The sequence below is a fragment of the Sorex fumeus genome, unplaced genomic scaffold, assembly GCF_029834395.1.
Source record: "Sorex fumeus unplaced genomic scaffold, SorFum_2.1 ptg000050l, whole genome shotgun sequence".
Classification (NCBI taxonomy): Eukaryota; Metazoa; Chordata; class Mammalia; order Eulipotyphla; family Soricidae; genus Sorex; species Sorex fumeus.
Genome location: NW_026606107.1, coordinates 17,207,942 through 17,225,462, shown reverse-complemented (window position 1 = coordinate 17,225,462; position 17,521 = coordinate 17,207,942). Strand labels below are relative to the sequence as shown.

The 17,521-nt window shown below is 35.7% G+C and overlaps 1 protein-coding gene across 1 annotated transcript in view; it reads right to left on the bottom strand.

The window, feature by feature from the left end:
* The window catches only part of BRWD3 (bromodomain and WD repeat domain containing 3), a 235,604-nt gene that overhangs the window by 95,752 nt on the left and 122,331 nt on the right, over window positions 1-17,521 (bottom strand). Inside the window, exons 9-14 of the mRNA XM_056124125.1 lie at window positions 13,311-13,411; window positions 11,175-11,245; window positions 10,141-10,241; window positions 6,836-6,876; window positions 1,663-1,767; window positions 736-889 (exon numbers count right to left, since the gene is read on the bottom strand). Of these exons, the coding sequence (XP_055980100.1) occupies window positions 736-889; window positions 1,663-1,767; window positions 6,836-6,876; window positions 10,141-10,241; window positions 11,175-11,245; window positions 13,311-13,411 (573 nt within the window). The remainder of the gene's footprint in view (window positions 1-735; window positions 890-1,662; window positions 1,768-6,835; window positions 6,877-10,140; window positions 10,242-11,174; window positions 11,246-13,310; window positions 13,412-17,521) is intronic.

The following is a 17,521-nucleotide window of genomic DNA, read 5'->3' as shown; positions in this document are numbered from 1 at the left end:
CCCTGGTGAGCACTGCCAAGAACACTGAGTGTTATCTTTGGCACTACCATTATTACCCTACTATCACCAGTGTGCAGGCACCTCAACCCAGTGTGCAATACTAGAGCAGCACAATTAATGTAGGACTTGCATGCCTGGCATAGCAACAACAAAGGGAAGGGGGCAGAAACAAGTAACCCTGGTATAGTACAAGGAGAACTTAGTTCTTAATTATGTTTTCTAGTCTGAATCCTATCACTCACTACTGTGTGTCACTACTTATCACTCACTACTTATTACTCACTACTGCATGTTATTCACTCAGCACTTTCTTTAAGGTATTTATGAATCAATAATTGAGGCAGAAAAGAAATGAGTCTTTTAACAGGAATTTAAATTGAGGTCACTACCTATAATGATAAAACTTCAAATATCTACTCCTTCACATATGATTTTTGATATTAGTATTATCAATTTTTCATATCACAAGTATTGTAGTCTTTGTGAAAATTCAAGTTTTTCCTTCTACTTATCTTCCTCTACTTCTTGAATAAACTAAACTGGGCAGACAGACTATATGATACCTTTGTCAAAATACAGCTCTACTCCTAAACAATAAAAATAAAAACTCCCAGCTCAAGCTAAAAACAAAGTAACTTACATGTCTTTAAATGAAATATTAGATGAATAAATACAAGAACATGAAAGAATAATGCCTTTTTAACTATTTTAATTTTCTAAACTTAGAATACTTACAGATAAAGTATGAATAAGTTGCCCTGTGAAAGAATTCCATACTTTCAAAAGGAAATTGTTCACTGCAGTAATAACTGTGGTATCATAGCGATCCCAGGCAACCATAGTCACCTTAAGTTTAGTGGCCTTGTCTTCACCAGATGGCAAATTATTCCTACACAGAATAATTTATAGTATCTATAAATGTAAAATTTTAACACAAATTCATCTAATATATCAAATTATGCCCAAAATATCATCAGAAACATTTAACATTTTATTTATTTATTATTTATTTTAATCCCAAAGTGTAACTATTTAAATGTATTTTTTTATTAGTGAAATACCATGAGGTACAGTTGTAGACTTACATATTTTTGTGTTTGGGTTTCAGTTATACAATGATCAAGGACCCATCCCTCCACCAGTGCCCATTCTCCATCACCAATGAATCCAATAGCCCTCCCACCCCCTCCATCCCCCCAACCCCGCCCCACCTCTATGGCAGGGCATTCCTTTTTGCTCTCTCTTTCCTTTAGGGTGTTGTGGTTTGCAATAGAGGTATTGAGTGGCCATCGTGTTTGGTCTATAGTCTACTTTCAGCATACGTCTCATATCTAGAGCAAGTCCTCAAACACTCTTTACTTGGTGTTCCCTTCTCTACCTGAGCTACGAGAAACATCTAACATTTTAGATGAAAAAACCTAAACTATGTTTCTAAATCCTCATAAGAAACCAGAATTTTAAATGACTCAGAAATGTTCCAGTGTTAATAAGCTGCAAAAATGGCAAATTGACTTAGAGACTAAAAATAGACGCAGACTTTTTATCAATTAACTCCAAACAGTCCTAATGTAAAGAGATAATTAATTATTAAATATCATTAAACAACCTCGAAGTAATACAGCTTATGAAAACCACAAATATATGTACAATATCCAATCTTACCCAGTCATTTTAGTAGCCATATCTAGCACTATACTTTTCCATTCTTGTTGCTGATACTGCCAAATTCTTGCTGTTCCATCTCGACTGCCACTAACAAATCTTAAACTGCAAAGAAATATAACATCCTTTTAAAATGCCACTGTTATGTTTTTCTATAATTAAATCATATTTATTTATTTTTTTTACAAATTTTGTAAGTAATATATTCATCATTATAAACTACAAGGGCAGGATTAAAAAGGCTACAATCTGAAAAATAGTTTGGGAATTTCTCAAAATTATAAACATAGATACCACGTGACTCTGAGATATTATTCTCAAATATATGTCCAAGTGACATGAAAATGCAAATCAATATTGTACATAAACAAATGGCATTATTCATAATAAGTGAAATGAAGTAATGATTCAAATGTCCACGAGCCAATAAATGAACAAATCATATTTTCATGTAAACAAACCTTATTCAATAAGAAAGAATAATGTTTTTTCTACATGGATAAATAATGAAAATATGCTAAATAATAAATGTCAGTCACAAAAGGCAAAATACTGCATTGTTTCATTTATCTTAAATTTATAGAACATACAAATCTATCTAGATAAAAAGTAAATTAATGGTTGCCCAGAGCACAGTGAAGGTACAAAACGACTGGGGATAAAGAGTTGAAGCACCTATTCAGATTGAGAAATATGTACAAAAATTGTTGAGAAGGTTCAGAACTCTCTAAGTATAATAAAAACCTTGATTATAACTCATTAAAGCATTTGAATATTCGTTAACCCATCCATAATTCTGCTATTGGCCACACTTAAATTTATATTCATCCAAAGTTTAATAAATACATAAATATTTTCATTCCCAGGAATTAGATTCACACTACATATGTTTATAATGATTTTCCCTCAGAGTGTTTTGTAAATATCTACTTTTACATGAACTTTTTCATCATTTTCAATTATATGGAACACTTACATGATGTATAATATGGAATAATTATATGGAGGTTGTGTGAAAAAAATACTACCTCTGGTCACTACCATTATAAATAATGTTGCACATCAATGGTTTTTATATACCTTTATACAACCTTAAACATGTATTGTGATGAGTGATAGGTAGGTAAATAAAAATTTTTGCTATATACTACTACCAAATTATTCCCCTGAAAGTTTTCTTTTACACACAATTATAATCTCATCAAAAGCTGTGGAAGAGTGGCAAGATTCCCTAAAATTTTGGTAATATTGTATATCATCATTCTTCATTATGTTGTCATTCTGAAAGAAAAAACTGTCATTATTTTATATTTCAATTCTTTGATTTTAGTAAAACTGGACAGATTTATTTGCTTATTGACCACATTAAGATAAAATAATGTTCATTCTTTTAAGGAAAACGGCAACCAATTGAAAATTCAGATATTTTAGAATGAAGACATCATGGTTGTACAAACTGTCAAGTATCCACTCCAACAAAACTAACCGTAAAACTTATTTTGAGACCAAGGATGTAGTTCGGTTGTAGAATACTTTCCTTGCATATATGAGGCCCTAAATTTGACACCCAGGAACACAAACAAATAAAAAAACTTATTTAAAAACCTCACATTTCTAATGATATAGGGAGGCAGTGTAAAAATTATTAAGAGGAAGAGAAACCATGAGAAAAGAGGAAAAAGCCAGGAGCCAGCAGTCTTGCAGTTAGAAATTTCCTGACAACACAAGGTATCTGAAGAACCAGTTCTATAGAGTCAGGAGTGCACACACAGAAAGCAAAATGGTGATCCTAATTTTGCCTTTCCTGTGATTAAGTCCCAAATAAACATTAATTTACATGTGTCCTAATGATGCACAATGCACACGAGTATTAATATTAATTTACATGTGTCCTAATTATACACAATGCACATGAATATGAAATCCCTATTCATCTGCACAATCTTAGCACAACTGGAATCATTCTATTCTTTTTGTTTTGTTTTGTTTTGTTTGGGGGCCATACCTGGTGGTGCTCAGGTTTGACTCCTGGCTCTGCTACTCAGAAATTAGTCTCAGTGGTGCACAGGAGAACTTATGGGATGATGGGGAATGAACCCGGGTAGGTCATGTGCAAGGTAAATATCTTACCCGCTATAGTATCACTCCAGCCCTGGAATCATTCTATTCTTACCCAAGATCTTACACATGACCTTCCCTCTTAGTAAATCCATAAATACCATAAATACCATAATAGTAGTTCCACAAATACCTTTCCTCCAAAACATGATGGGCGTTTGTCTTTTTAAAAGGGCATGCAGTCACTTTGTGTAAATTCATTTTTAATGCTTTAAAAATTAATGAAAATTATTAACTTCATTTACCAATTATGTGCACACTGCATGGAGTGATATTATAGCCAAGTAGGGCACTTGCCTTGCATGCAATCCACCTGGTTCGATCACAGTACCCCATATGGCCCCCAAGTCCCACCAGGAGTGATCCCAGAGTACAAAGGCAGGAGTAAACCCTAAGCACTGCCAGGTGTGACCTCAAAACAAAACAAAAAACCCCACTTATTTAGACACAGTCTCACCTTGAATTATTTTATTTGCAACAAAAAACCTGCTGTCGAAGTCCAGTGCATTAACTTATTTCTCTCCATCAGACAAATCATGGGCTCATGGCAATTTAGGTTCCAATACTCAACCAGGTCTTAGAACCCAGGATTGCAGAAACTTGTTCCCAGGCCATGGAGATAGATAAAGAAGACCTGAGTGTGCCCTTGCAAGACTGACAGGTAAACTGCCTGAACTGAGTAGAAACTCCTCTTGGTCCTTCCCTATATCTGAGAACCAGATATATATATATATATATATATACATATATACACATATATATGTATGTATATGTATATATAACACTGTATATATGTATAGTTATATATAGTCATATATATAACTTCATAAACCATTATTATTTACTCTCACATTTAAAAAAGATGAACAAATTATCAACTATCCAAATTCTAAGAAAGATAAAGACATGGTCACCTATATAAATCATTACATAAATATATAGTTATATATTTTATGCTGTGTTAAATTTCTAAATTTAGTCTAAATCAACATTAGTTAAAGAAGAAGATTATACCTTTCTTTGAATCAGATATTTCAGAGTGTGAAAAAATACCCGAGTTTACAAACCTAAGAAATATGTATCATGTCTTCAGAGTTATTAAATAATATGGAAGACAAAAAATTAACAGCTGTAGTAGTGAAGATTTCAGGTATGGCAAGAAGTTTTAAAGGAGTTAAAGAACCTTAGAGATGTCTTAAAGAAGAGAAAGGAAAGAAAGGAAAAGGATTAATAGTGGGAAAATGAGGGGAACTGTGAAGAAAGTGAATTAGGAGGGGAAAAACATGGGGCATAACAGAATGGTATGAGGAAAAGAATAAACAAAAAAATGGATCAAAGAATACACAAGGGCTATAACAGGAACAATAATCTATTAGACTTGGTCTGAAGATATATATGGGTAATAATATTTTTAAAAATACCTAAGTCAAATTATATTTAAGAAAAGCCCTATGTCAAATTATAGAGTGTTCTAAAAGCTGGGCTATTTTAATCATTTGAATTCCTATCTTAGAGGGAACACTGAAGACTTCTCAAGAGAGCAATGATGATCTGGAAAAAAATGGGAAAGATGCATTTAAAAAAGAAAAGAGAGCAGCTAGAGAATATAGCATGTAGAGTACTTGCATTATATGTGAAGACCCAGGTTCTATCTCTGGCATTTCATATGGTCCCCTGAGCCCCTCTAGGAGTAATCTCTGAGCTCAGAGCCTGGATTAAGTCCTTAGTATTGTCAGGTATGCCCCCCCCCCAAATACAAAGAACAAAGAACAACAACATTTGGACTGATTCCATATCTTAGTATATATCATAATCAGTATAGTAAACCTGGGTATGCATATATCCCTCTGAATTGGTAATTTTGTATTTTGGCACAGATGCTCTAAAGTAGAAACCTCCCACAAAGGTTAAACACCCCCTGACAATAAATGGGATGGGAGTTGCTTTTTTATTACATCTTTGTCAATACTAGCTAATTCCATTTTGAAAACATAACCCATTCTCACATGTGAGGTAAAATCTCACTGATGTTGCTTTGATAAGTATTTCCCTAATCGCAAGTGACAGTGAGTAATTTTCATATGCCTATTAGCCACCTTATGTCTTCTTTGAGGAAGTGCCTTTTCATCTCCTCTCCCTACTTTTGATGGGATCTTTTAAAAACATAGAGAGTCCTGACAAAGACAAACACCTGACATTAAAATACAGAACCAATTATCAAACAAAGGTGAGGGGGAGAAAGAAGATCAAACTAGAAGAAATATAGAAACAGTGGTAGAGGGTGATGGGCACTACGGTGGTGTTGGAATGCAGTATATTTATCGATATAAATTTTAATATCATAATCTCCTAAACTATAATAAAATTTTAGAAAAAGAAAGGAGAAATTAACTGAAGGTCATGGGCCAAATAATAAAATGCTTAATTAAGTTAAGAAGTTTCAGAAATGGCTAAATAAAATTCAACAAATAAGAAATCACTCAGAAAGAATAAGCGATCAATTGTGTAATACTTTCACGATAAAGGCATCACCAGCAATAAAAAGGCAGTTTAACCCTATGTGATTGGAAAGGAATAAAGTAGAGGTAGTTGTTTCTGAGAAAAGAGATGTAAAGGGCCTTAGCAATAGTTCAGTCTATAGGGTGTTTTCTGTGCACATGACCAACCTAGGTTTATTCCCCAGTGCCCCTTATGGTCCCCTGAGCACTGCTAGGAGTGATCCCTGAGAGCAGAGCCAGGAATAAGCCCAGTGCACTGCTGGGTGTGGCCCAAAATGAAAGAAGAAAGAAAAAGAAAGAAAGAAAGAAGGAAAGAAAGAAAGAAAGAAAGAAAGAAAGAAAGAAAGAAAGAGAGAGAGAGAGAAAGAAAGAGAGATAGAGGGAAGGAAGGAAGGAAGGAAGGAAGGAAGGAAGGAAGGAAGGAAGGAAGGATAGAGAAAAAGAAAGAGAAAAAACATAAAGATAGAAAAATAGAGAGAAAGGAGAAAGGAAAGAAAGAAAACATAGATAAAATATCTTATAAATCTGTTAACACAGGTATTATATTGTGTACTTACCTGTCTCCATTGTTACAGAACTGAACAGCAACAACCTTGTCCTAAAAAAAGGATAATTAGTTTATATATAAAATGAATAAAGTACTTATTCCATCAAATTAACATGCAAAAGCACCATGGAGTAGGTATATGATACTAATATTTAAAAACAATTAATTTTCTTTCAAAATAAACAGAGGCTGAAGCAATGAACTTAAAAGCAAAAAGTAATCCTTATCAGCAGTACCAGATATTAGAAAACCTGCTTCTAAAACACAATCATAAAACATAGATAGTTTAGAACATATAATAGCTAATTATGCCCACCCCCATAATAAGGCAACTCACTAAAACATCACTTTAAGTGATTTAGCATTCAGGGAGATAGCTCAAAAGACTGGAGTTCATAACTTGCCCATGTATGTAATTTGTACTTATGCTGTAGCATGAATTAATTTCTCTAACTAGATAAACTCAGATTGAGTGCCAGATTTGATCTCTGGTACCACAAAATGTCCACTGTAGGATAACATTACTTTGTCCTTTCTCCCTTGCCACAAGGAGCTTACATTTATCAGGTCACACCCATCAAAGTGCTCCCAAGTCACTCCCATTCTTTTGTTTATCTGTAACCACTTCTATATGCTCTCTTCCCCAAACAGTTAATCAGCTTATTCCCCTAATTAGTTTCTGTTAATTTGTAAGGTCAGATCTTTTTAGAACAGTGAACTTATATTGTAAGTTAATACTGCCTTTCTCCTCTCCTTAGGTCTTTTGAATAGTTTATTTTAAAGCAATGTCCTTCTGTATAGACACAAGAAAATAATTAATATTATGCTTTTGTAACTTGGGCTGGAGCGATAGCACAGCGGTAGGGCATTCGCCTTACAAGCGGCCAACATGGCCGACCCGAGTTCGATTCCTCTGCCCCTCTCGGAGAGCCCGACAAGCTACCGAGAGTATTCGATATGCCAAACACAGTAACAACAAAGTCTCCAATGGAGACATTACTGGGCCCGCTCGAGCAAATCAACGATCAACGGGAGGGCCTTTACCTTTACCTTTACCTTTACCTTTTGTAACTTGGGATTTAAATGGCTTCGAATATTATTCATTCCCGGACATCTGCTTTCTCAACTTAAGCCTCAGATGCCCTCACTTCCTAGCGCCCCCAAAAGCAGGGTCCCGATGAGGGACTGGATGGAACCAGGACAAGTGGTAAGCTATGTGCTAGCTTAGCATTGAGATGGGACTGGACAAAGCGCCACAATTCTTAACTATAAATTAAGAGCCTGATCATGACAAATGCTGTCATGATCCAAAAGCAAGGATGAGACTAGGACCCTGCTAGGGATAGGAAAGACTAATCTGGCCTGAGATGACCCCAGGAGAGCAATTCTATAAGCTTAATGCATCTCTTACTGTGTCAATACAAAATGATTAACATTATAAATGCTTATATGTTTGTTGGACAAGGAGAGGAGAAACACACCCATGAGATTCCACCCTTGGGTGGGTCATCCTGCTGAAAGAGAATCTGTCCTTGAGGCAGCATCCCCTGAGGGAAAGAACTTTACCCCAATTGATTGTGACCACACCTATATGTAAGTCCAGCCCCTCATGGTTGGGGGATTTAACTAGACTGTAAGAGTGGGCTGGGGGGTGAAGATCAGCTCAAGAGCCAGGAAAGAGGGGTTCCAGATCGGGGCCTGGGAGAGAAGGAGAGAAACAGGAGTGAACAGGGACGAGAATGGAATAAACAGCATCTAATCAATCAACCAGCTTGGCCCTTGTTTTGTCCACTGTCTGCCCCACGGCTCAGGCCACCCTGGATGGGGGGCGGCCCGGGCCCCCCAGAACCTGGGCGGCCAGGGGAAGAGCCGTCAGGGCCATGCTCTGGCCACCTTCGGAGTTTTATACAGTCCACAGTGCATCACTAGGAGTAACTCTGGGCAGCAGCCAGTAGTAAGCACAGTGAGATGTAGCTAAACCCCACCCACTCCTTCAATATACACACACACACACAAAAAATACCACTCACACACAAACACATACAATATGCTAGAGCCCAGATCAATGGACTAGAGAGACAGTAAAGTTGGTAAAGTGTTTGCCTTGCATACAGCAGACTCAGGTTCAATCTGCAGCACCACATAAGGTCTGAGCTCTGCCAGAAGTGATCCCTGAGTGTAGGTAGAGCCATAAGTAAGCCCTGAACACTACAGAGTATGGCCCCCAAACAGCAGCAAAAAATACTATGACTAAACTATAATGACTCCAAGATTTCTGAAAATGGTGCAAGTTCATGGCGATAACATGAAAGAAAGAGTATCATCATTAATGGCTGTACCCCGGGGCATAAAGTTGTTCCTGAAGGGAGGATGTTATTGATAACCATGCAGAATCATATTAATAAGTAAAGTAGAATCTTTAACATGAAAACAATACAAGACTGTAGCACTGTGCTCTCATTGTTCATCGATTTGCTCAAGCGAGCACCAGTAACGTCTCACAACAAATTGTGAGACTTTTTGTTACTGTTTTTGGCATATCGAATACATCACCGGTAGATTGCCAGGCTTTGCCATGCGGGCAAGATACTCTCAGTAGCTTGCCGGGCTCTCCAAGAGGGGCAGATTAATGGATCCTGGGTCATCTGGGTGCAAGGCAGACGCCCTACCGTTGTGCTATTGCTCCAGCCCATATTAAGACTAACAAGCAAATAAAAGTAATTTTCCTAAGATATACTAAATTTATTAAGTATATAGATTTTAGTGTAAAGGTGGCTTATATAATTAATAAATCATTGATGGATAAAATGAATTTTCATAAACTATCACTGTAGTATATATGTGTGCTTCCCTTTTTCTATATATTAAAATAGAATTCATCTTAAAATTTAATCCATATCTGTATAAAGAAACAAAGGGAATAAACAGTATTGAGATCTGAATACAGAACTGAAGATACAAGTAAGGGAGCAAGGGAAGAAGAGGAAAAGGCGCACTAGAAGTGCTATCAAGTCGGTGTGGAGGGTTTCAGGCACTTTCTTGGTAGTGAAAACAGTAGTAATGTTCACAAAGTATTAATATCAACGTTATTGTAAACACGTTACCTTGATTAGCAATGCAAACATTTTTAAATAAAGATTATAACCATATAAAATCTGAAATTTTATATTGACATTAATAGCTAAAAAGAAACCATATAGTTTTCAGCACTAATAATAAAACAGGACAAAGATCAGAAAATATAGAAAGTCAATTTTTTAGTGTTGTTAATGAAACATACAAGATATTTATTTAAGTTTCATATTTTGCTCTTACCGTATGTGACTCTAATTCAGCAATTTTCTCAGGAATCTCAGAACCCAAATAATATATTCTAATCACATGGTCCGTGCTACCTGTTGTAATGAACATACCACCTAGGAGAATTTAAAAAAAAATATTGAGACTAAAAAACACCCATAGTGCTTCTTTAGTTATATATTTTCAAAATAAAAGCCTTCAAGAAACAGAAGAGTATCATCTAATGACTAACAAAATACTAACATTTTAGAAAAAATAAAATTGAAGAAAACTGAGAGATATAACTGAAGGCATTTATATCCACAACCCTATCTACCAACTATGCAATAATAGAGATCTTTAGATAATAAGCATTATGGGTCAGAGCCTTGAAAATTTCTTTATATTCTGTGTAAAAATATAGAGTTCTAAAACAATTTATAACCCCTCTATATCTATGAATCTTCTTACAGTGACTGACTGAGAAATATGAACTGCTTTGGGATGATGAAAAAATTCTAAAGGGTATTAGCATAATGAATGCAGAATATGAATGTAATTAATACTACAGAACTGTACAGTTAAGAATGTGGGTAAGTCTACAACTGTACCTCATGGTGTTTCACTAATAAAAAAAATAGATTTAAAAAATGACAAATTTTTATGAAACATTTTATATTGTTTAATTATCAGTAGAAATCATTATTTACAGGCTGTAATAGTGTTTTCTATAGATGTAATCAGAATTAAATATTTTCTGAAAGGTCAGTGTAGAATTTTAGTGTTGAATTGATAGCAGTAAAGGTAACTAAACTTTCTTTATATTGGATAACTGGGGCAGGGAGTTCTTTATTTTTGCCAACTAAACTCCAAATAAAAAACAAATAGATATTACATGCTAATTAGAGTCCACAAAGGTACATCTATTATAACATGTTAACAATTATGGCATGCTTCCAACCACATTTGAAAACAGACATTTTTCCAAGATGCATTAAAGTACAGTATTTATTTCACAATTAGATTACATAATATATTGGGTACAAAAAAGTTCAGTTTTAAATACTTACCAGAACTGAAAGATGAACACGATATCTGTACTCCAGGTCTGGATCGTTCAGTAAATTTCACTGGGCGATCTCTAAAGTAAAAGGAATTACGTGTTTTTAGATTTTATCATTTTTATCTAATACAGAAGAACCTCAGCATACTGCTAGAAATTGACAGATAGTTTTAGCATCAATAATAAAGAAAATACAATATTAAAAGTCAATGAATTCTATTTTACCATAACTGATCCTTGAAAAGTATGGGTTTCAACTATGTGAATCAATTTTTAGGCTGATCTTTTTCAAACAATATACTGGAAAATTATTTGGAGCTTTGAAACTAATCTTTTAACATAAATAAGATCGTTTACTGTGAAGTACAATAGTTTTATTTTTAAAAATTTACATAGAAAAATGTGAGAAGAGACAAATAGAAAATATATATTTAAGAGAGAATACAGATTCTCCAGAGAGGCATAGAGTCTACATCTCAGACTGAGCTAATTATTAATCTCCAGAGTGGTGTATGAGTCCTGCACGTCATAGGTAAAGTTTTTCAATGTAACAATGATTTCAAAACTACATTTTGCAAGATTGCAATGTGAATGACTGCCTTAAAATTTATAGAAATTCATTCATTAGTATATGTCAGATTACTAAATAGCAATTGATTGCCAAAGGTTAGCATGAAGCAACTCTATTGTTGCCTCTTCGCTATTATTGCAAGAATAATTATATCTATAAATAAAAATTAATTTCCTTTTCTTTTCCTTTGGGGGGCGTGGACTACACCTGGTGGTGCTAGGGCTTTCTCCTGGTTCTGTGCTGAAAGATCTCTCTCGACAGTGTTTGGGGGATCACTTGTGGTCCAGGGTCCAAGCTAGTGTAAAACCAGGGTTGGATGTGTGCAAGATGAGTGCCATAGTGCCTGTACAATCTTTTCAGCTAAATAAATTTCTTCTTGAAATTATCTTTTCATTTCTCACATTTAATGTTGGTAATATGTATAATATTCACACTGTTCTGCATCATATAAAACATAGATGTTGGTACTGAAATAATTTGATCTTGTAGAAAGTTTGGTGCTGTTAATATATTTCTCTTTCTTATGACATTTATTTTCTGATATATTTTATTATAAAAATTATTATGATACATTTATTTTATTATATAATTTACTTTATTAAAAAGCATTATATCTTATAAATGTATATACATTTATTATAAAAATACAGCAAACTATATGTTATGTATAATACAACACACAAAATAATGTTAATCAACTGCTATGTTAGTGGTAAGACTTCTAAGCAACAGCAAGTTATGCAGTTATATTTCGTAGGCATTCAAAATTTACATTATTTTGTCTACTTGGTGAGCAGGTCAGTGATTGTAATCTATTAAGCTCAAAGTCCTCTTATCAGAATAAGATATATAACAAGTATTCCTTAACCAAATTCTTTTTTATTATATTTTCTTCAGAATAGGTTCATAAAATTTTTATTCTAATATCTGAAATATACTATAGAAATAGTATAGTTGGTTTATATGTATATATATAGATACATATATTTAAATACCTAGAAAATTAAGAATATCCTTTCATTTTTTAATATTTTGAATTAAAAAAAATTTTAATGAATCACCGTGAGGTACAGTTACAGACTTACATACAAGCTTTCATGCTTACATTTCAGTCATACAATGAGTATGAGTACCCATCCCTTCACAGTGCCCATTCTCCACCACCAATAATCTCAGTATCCCTCCCACCCCCCCAGCCCCCCACCCTACCTCTGTGGCAGGGCATTCCCTTTTGTGCTCTCTCTCCTTATGGGTATTATGGTTTGCAATAAAGGTATTGAGTGGCCATCATTCGGTCTGTATTCTACAACTAAGAATACCTTATGTTCAAGAAAAACTAAATATGCTTGACATTTCATAAAATTTTTTCTCGATTTTGGGGCACATTTGGCTGTGCTCAGGGTTTACTCCTAGCTCTGTGCTCTGCGATCATTCAAGGCAAAGTTCAGGAGGACCATGTGTAGTGTTGAGGATCAAACCTGGGTTAGCACACATTCAAGGAAAGCACCTTACCCACTGTTCTATCACACTCTGATCCTCTTTGTAAAATTTCTAACCCAGCTTTAAACTTACCTAAACTTCATTGTTTTTACATGCCATTGCCAGAAACAGATTGTGCCATCTGCACCAGTAGAAGTGAGGTATCTAGTTGTGCCTTTTGTTGATGGACAAAACTAAAAAGAAAAACAAAAATATTCTAAGTCAAAGAGAAAGCTTTTATGTTCAAACTAATTTTCAGTATTTAAACACAGCTGTCTTCTTAATTCATAATCACTTTAGAAATACACTTTAGATTTAATTAAAATTTAATTTTCAAGGTAACCTAAATATGTTGGATTAATAATTACTGTAAAAATTTTTAAAATAATCTGTTGTAAAGTAATATAGGGGGTCAAGGTGCTTATCTTGTACACACTGAGCCCAGTTCAATCCCAAGCACCGCATACAGAATCCAAAATATTACCAGAAGTGGTCCGTAAGCACAGAGCTAGAAGTAAGCCTTGATCACTGCCAAGTGTGGCCCCAACCAAACAAATAAAAAACCTGAAATATTTAAAAATATTTAAAATATCACTAAATTCAGAACAAAAAGTTTACTATTAAAAACTGTTGGATATTAACCCTAAGTGTTTTAGGTTTCATCAGTGAATTGCCCTTTTTCCACCAGAAAAGTGCTCCTACGATCACTCATAATCCTCCTAGTTTATCTGTAACTTTTCCTTTGTGCTTTAACTCACTTTCTGTTAATTACTAATAAAATCAAACCTTCTGATGACTCTGGATTCTGTATCTGTAGTAAATAACTTTTCTTTTTACCCTATAGACTTTTCATATTTTACTATAGAGCAATGTTCTTTGCATAAACACATAAAGACCATTAATGCTATCCTCCTAATATTTGGGAGTTAACTGACGGCCAAGACTAAGAGAATCTAAAAACCAGCTCCCGGAAGAGACAGTGCAGTTTCCTGCCCCCGCACATGGCTATCCTCGCCGGGGCCCTTAGAGGGGAGCAAGTTGAGCTTTCCTCCCCGCCCCGACCAGGGCTACGGCAGCCAAAGACCTCCAGGACCAGCCACCACCATGCTAAGACCATTCTCCGCACACCTGAAGGTACCGGCAGAGGACCAAAGGCAAGCGGGTCCCGGGACTGAGATCTCCAAGCCTACTCGGATGGGGGCTGAGCATCCTCCACCCAGATCCTCAAAATTCCAGTAGGCGGGGGTCACACCCACCAACTGGCCGCCTGGCACCGTGTAATCCCATCAACGGCCAAGACTCAGAGACTCTAAAAACCAGCACCTGGAAGAGAACAGTGCAGTCTCCTGCCCCCACACCTAGCTGTCCTCACTGGTGCCCCTTGGAGGGGAGCGGGTTGAGTTTTCCTCCCTGCCACGACCAGGGCTCCGGCAGCCGAAGACCTCCAGGACCAGTCACCACCATGCTGAGACCACTCTCCGCACACCTGAAGGTACCGGTAGAGGAACAAAAGGCAAGCGGGTCCTGGGGCTGAGATCTCCAAGCCTACTCGGATCTCGGATCGGGGCTGAATATCCCCCACTCCGAATTCCAGTAGGCGGGGGTCACACCCACCAACTGGCCCCCTGGCGCTGTGTAATCTCACCAACGGCCAAGACTCAGAGACTCTAAAAACCAGCCCCCGGAACCGCGCAGCCGCATTCGCAGCTGCTCGACATCTTATTATGACATCTTATTATATCATTTTACTTTGCACAAACTGGCAGGCTACCGAATGTAACCGGCCCACACGAAAGAGTCTGGCAAACTCCCCGTGGTGTACCCAATATGCCAAATACCAGTAAAAATGATGGGTCTCATTCTCCTAAAGAGCCTTGAATATAGCACTTTCTTAAAATTCTCAGAGCTAGGATGAAGGAGACGTTACTGGGGCCTGCTCAAGGCAATCGACGAATAACAGGATGGTCGTGATTCGTGAACTGACTCTGAAATATGTCTATTCCTGAACATCTGTCATAATTACATGACTCAGGCTTCAGTTGTCTTAGTTCCTAACAACCAGAAGGTGGGTCATGCCAAGGGATTTGGATAGACCCAGGGCAAGCGGCAAAGCTACCCTGGCTTTGATGGTATAGTCTAGAAAGCATAAAGCATGATTTTGATACAAGCCATGTGACTTAAGACAGGACCCCATGCAGTAGGGAAAGCTAAACTGGCCTGAGGACTTACTCTAGGATTTATAATAAAAGCCCACTCAGCTGTCAGTTATGCCCCCAGAGCCCAGAGAACTAAGTTTTGGAATCTATATATCTTACTGTGTTTATCCACAAAACTGCAAATATTAATAAGAAATAAAATTAATTGTTTGATATATCAGCAGAAAAGGAAAGAGAAAAGCAATATAGATCCCCCTGGGCAAACTTCTTAGCATTGCCCTTGGGAGACAGAGTATTTCCTTAAATTAATCCCCCCAAGAGAATTACCTCCCTCAAAATACTTTACTTCTGTAAATAATCAATCACACATATGCACAATCCTGTTCTTGAGTCCCCTCAGTTAGTGTATACAGGCTATTCAGCTCTGGAATTAAATAGGCCAGTTTGCCCATCTATCTGTGAGTTCCCTTTCTCTACTTTTCTGCTAGGGAGGCCTGGGGAGGTAGTTCATGGCCACCAACCATGCCTCTCACCTGAAATCACAGTACAGCGGGTAAAAGTGCTTATCTTGCACACAGCTGGCCCCAGTTCAATCTCTAGCACCATATTTGGTCTCCTAAAAACTGTCAGGAATGATCCCTGAACACAGAGCTTAGAAGTAAGCTTTGACTGCTGCCAAATATGACCCTCCCCCAAAAAAACCTTAAAATATAAAAAAGTATTTAAAAGATCACTGAATTCAGAATAAAATATTTTAGTATTAAAGATAATTATTTAAAATCATTCAATATCACAGCATACTATTATACTATTTTTAATAGAGAAAAATATCAGCCACAACTATATTACTAAAAATCTGCTAAATAAAGTATATTCAAAATTTATAAAATTTCATTTCTTTATATGAATAGTGCATGTTAAGTAAATCTAAATACAATATTAGAAAGATAATATCTAAGTATCTGGGTTTTAATATTTTCATTTAAAGTAGAATTTTAATTGTTTTTCTTATTCATTTAATTATGTTCTTTTTATATGGATAATTAAAATAGTTGAAACTGATGCTTGTATACTTATGGAAAAATATGAGGTGTGTGTATAAATGAACAAATAAATATATATAATATATTCGGTATGTTTATATATGTATTTACACACATCTATATATAAATTTATGTTACTCTACTTACAAAATTGAAGGATGACTACTGAGCCAGAGAGATAATACAGCAGTTAAGGTGCTGGCCTTGCACATGTTCAACCCAGGTTAAATCCTCAGCATCCTGAGCCTGCCAGGAGTGATGCCTGAATGCAGATCCAGCAGTAAGCTCTGAGCACTGCTGGGCACAGCTCCCAAACCAAACTACACAAGATAAATATAAATAAGCAGGAAAACGACTACCTTAGATAGACCACAGATAGCCTTTATTACATTAGATTCTCAGACTCTGACTGGTCCGTCCTCAAAAGAATATCACAAGAAAGAAAGAGCCAGTAGTCTGAGACAATAGGAAAAGATTGTATACAGGATCACTCTAGCACGATTATGAAATTTTAAAACTCAAAAGAGATATTAAATACCTTCTAATGAGTAAAGTATATCAAGATCCATATGTGTTAGAAGTTATTTATTTATATGGTTTATTGTTTGAAAACAAAGTACTTTTAAAGGCTACAGTTTTAATTCAAACAATAATTATCAATAAATATTATAAATGAATAGTTGATATTTAAAAACTAATAAAAGTTAACCAAAATGTATAGCTTACTGCTTGTGTCGGAAAATGAAATTTTACTGAAACACTTTTATCATACACCATTACAGCCTTTGAATTGTAATAACAGTGCTTCATAACTTCAGCAGATCATCTAATCTGTAAAGCCTGAAATATTCACTGTTGTCCAGGAGTAACCCTTGATCATCGCCAGAGTGTGAAGCAAAAACCAAAACAAAATTTACTGCCAAAAGTCTAGGTCATAGTTAATAGTAATTTGAAGTAATAATGGAGGTCATGAGATTTGTTAGATTCTGATCCAACAGGATCTGCCTTCAAACGATATAAAACACAAATAAAGGTCAAGAACACTACTTGAAGAAATTAGAATAATAAATTGCCATCAAAGGTTCTCAATCTTAATTAACCTATA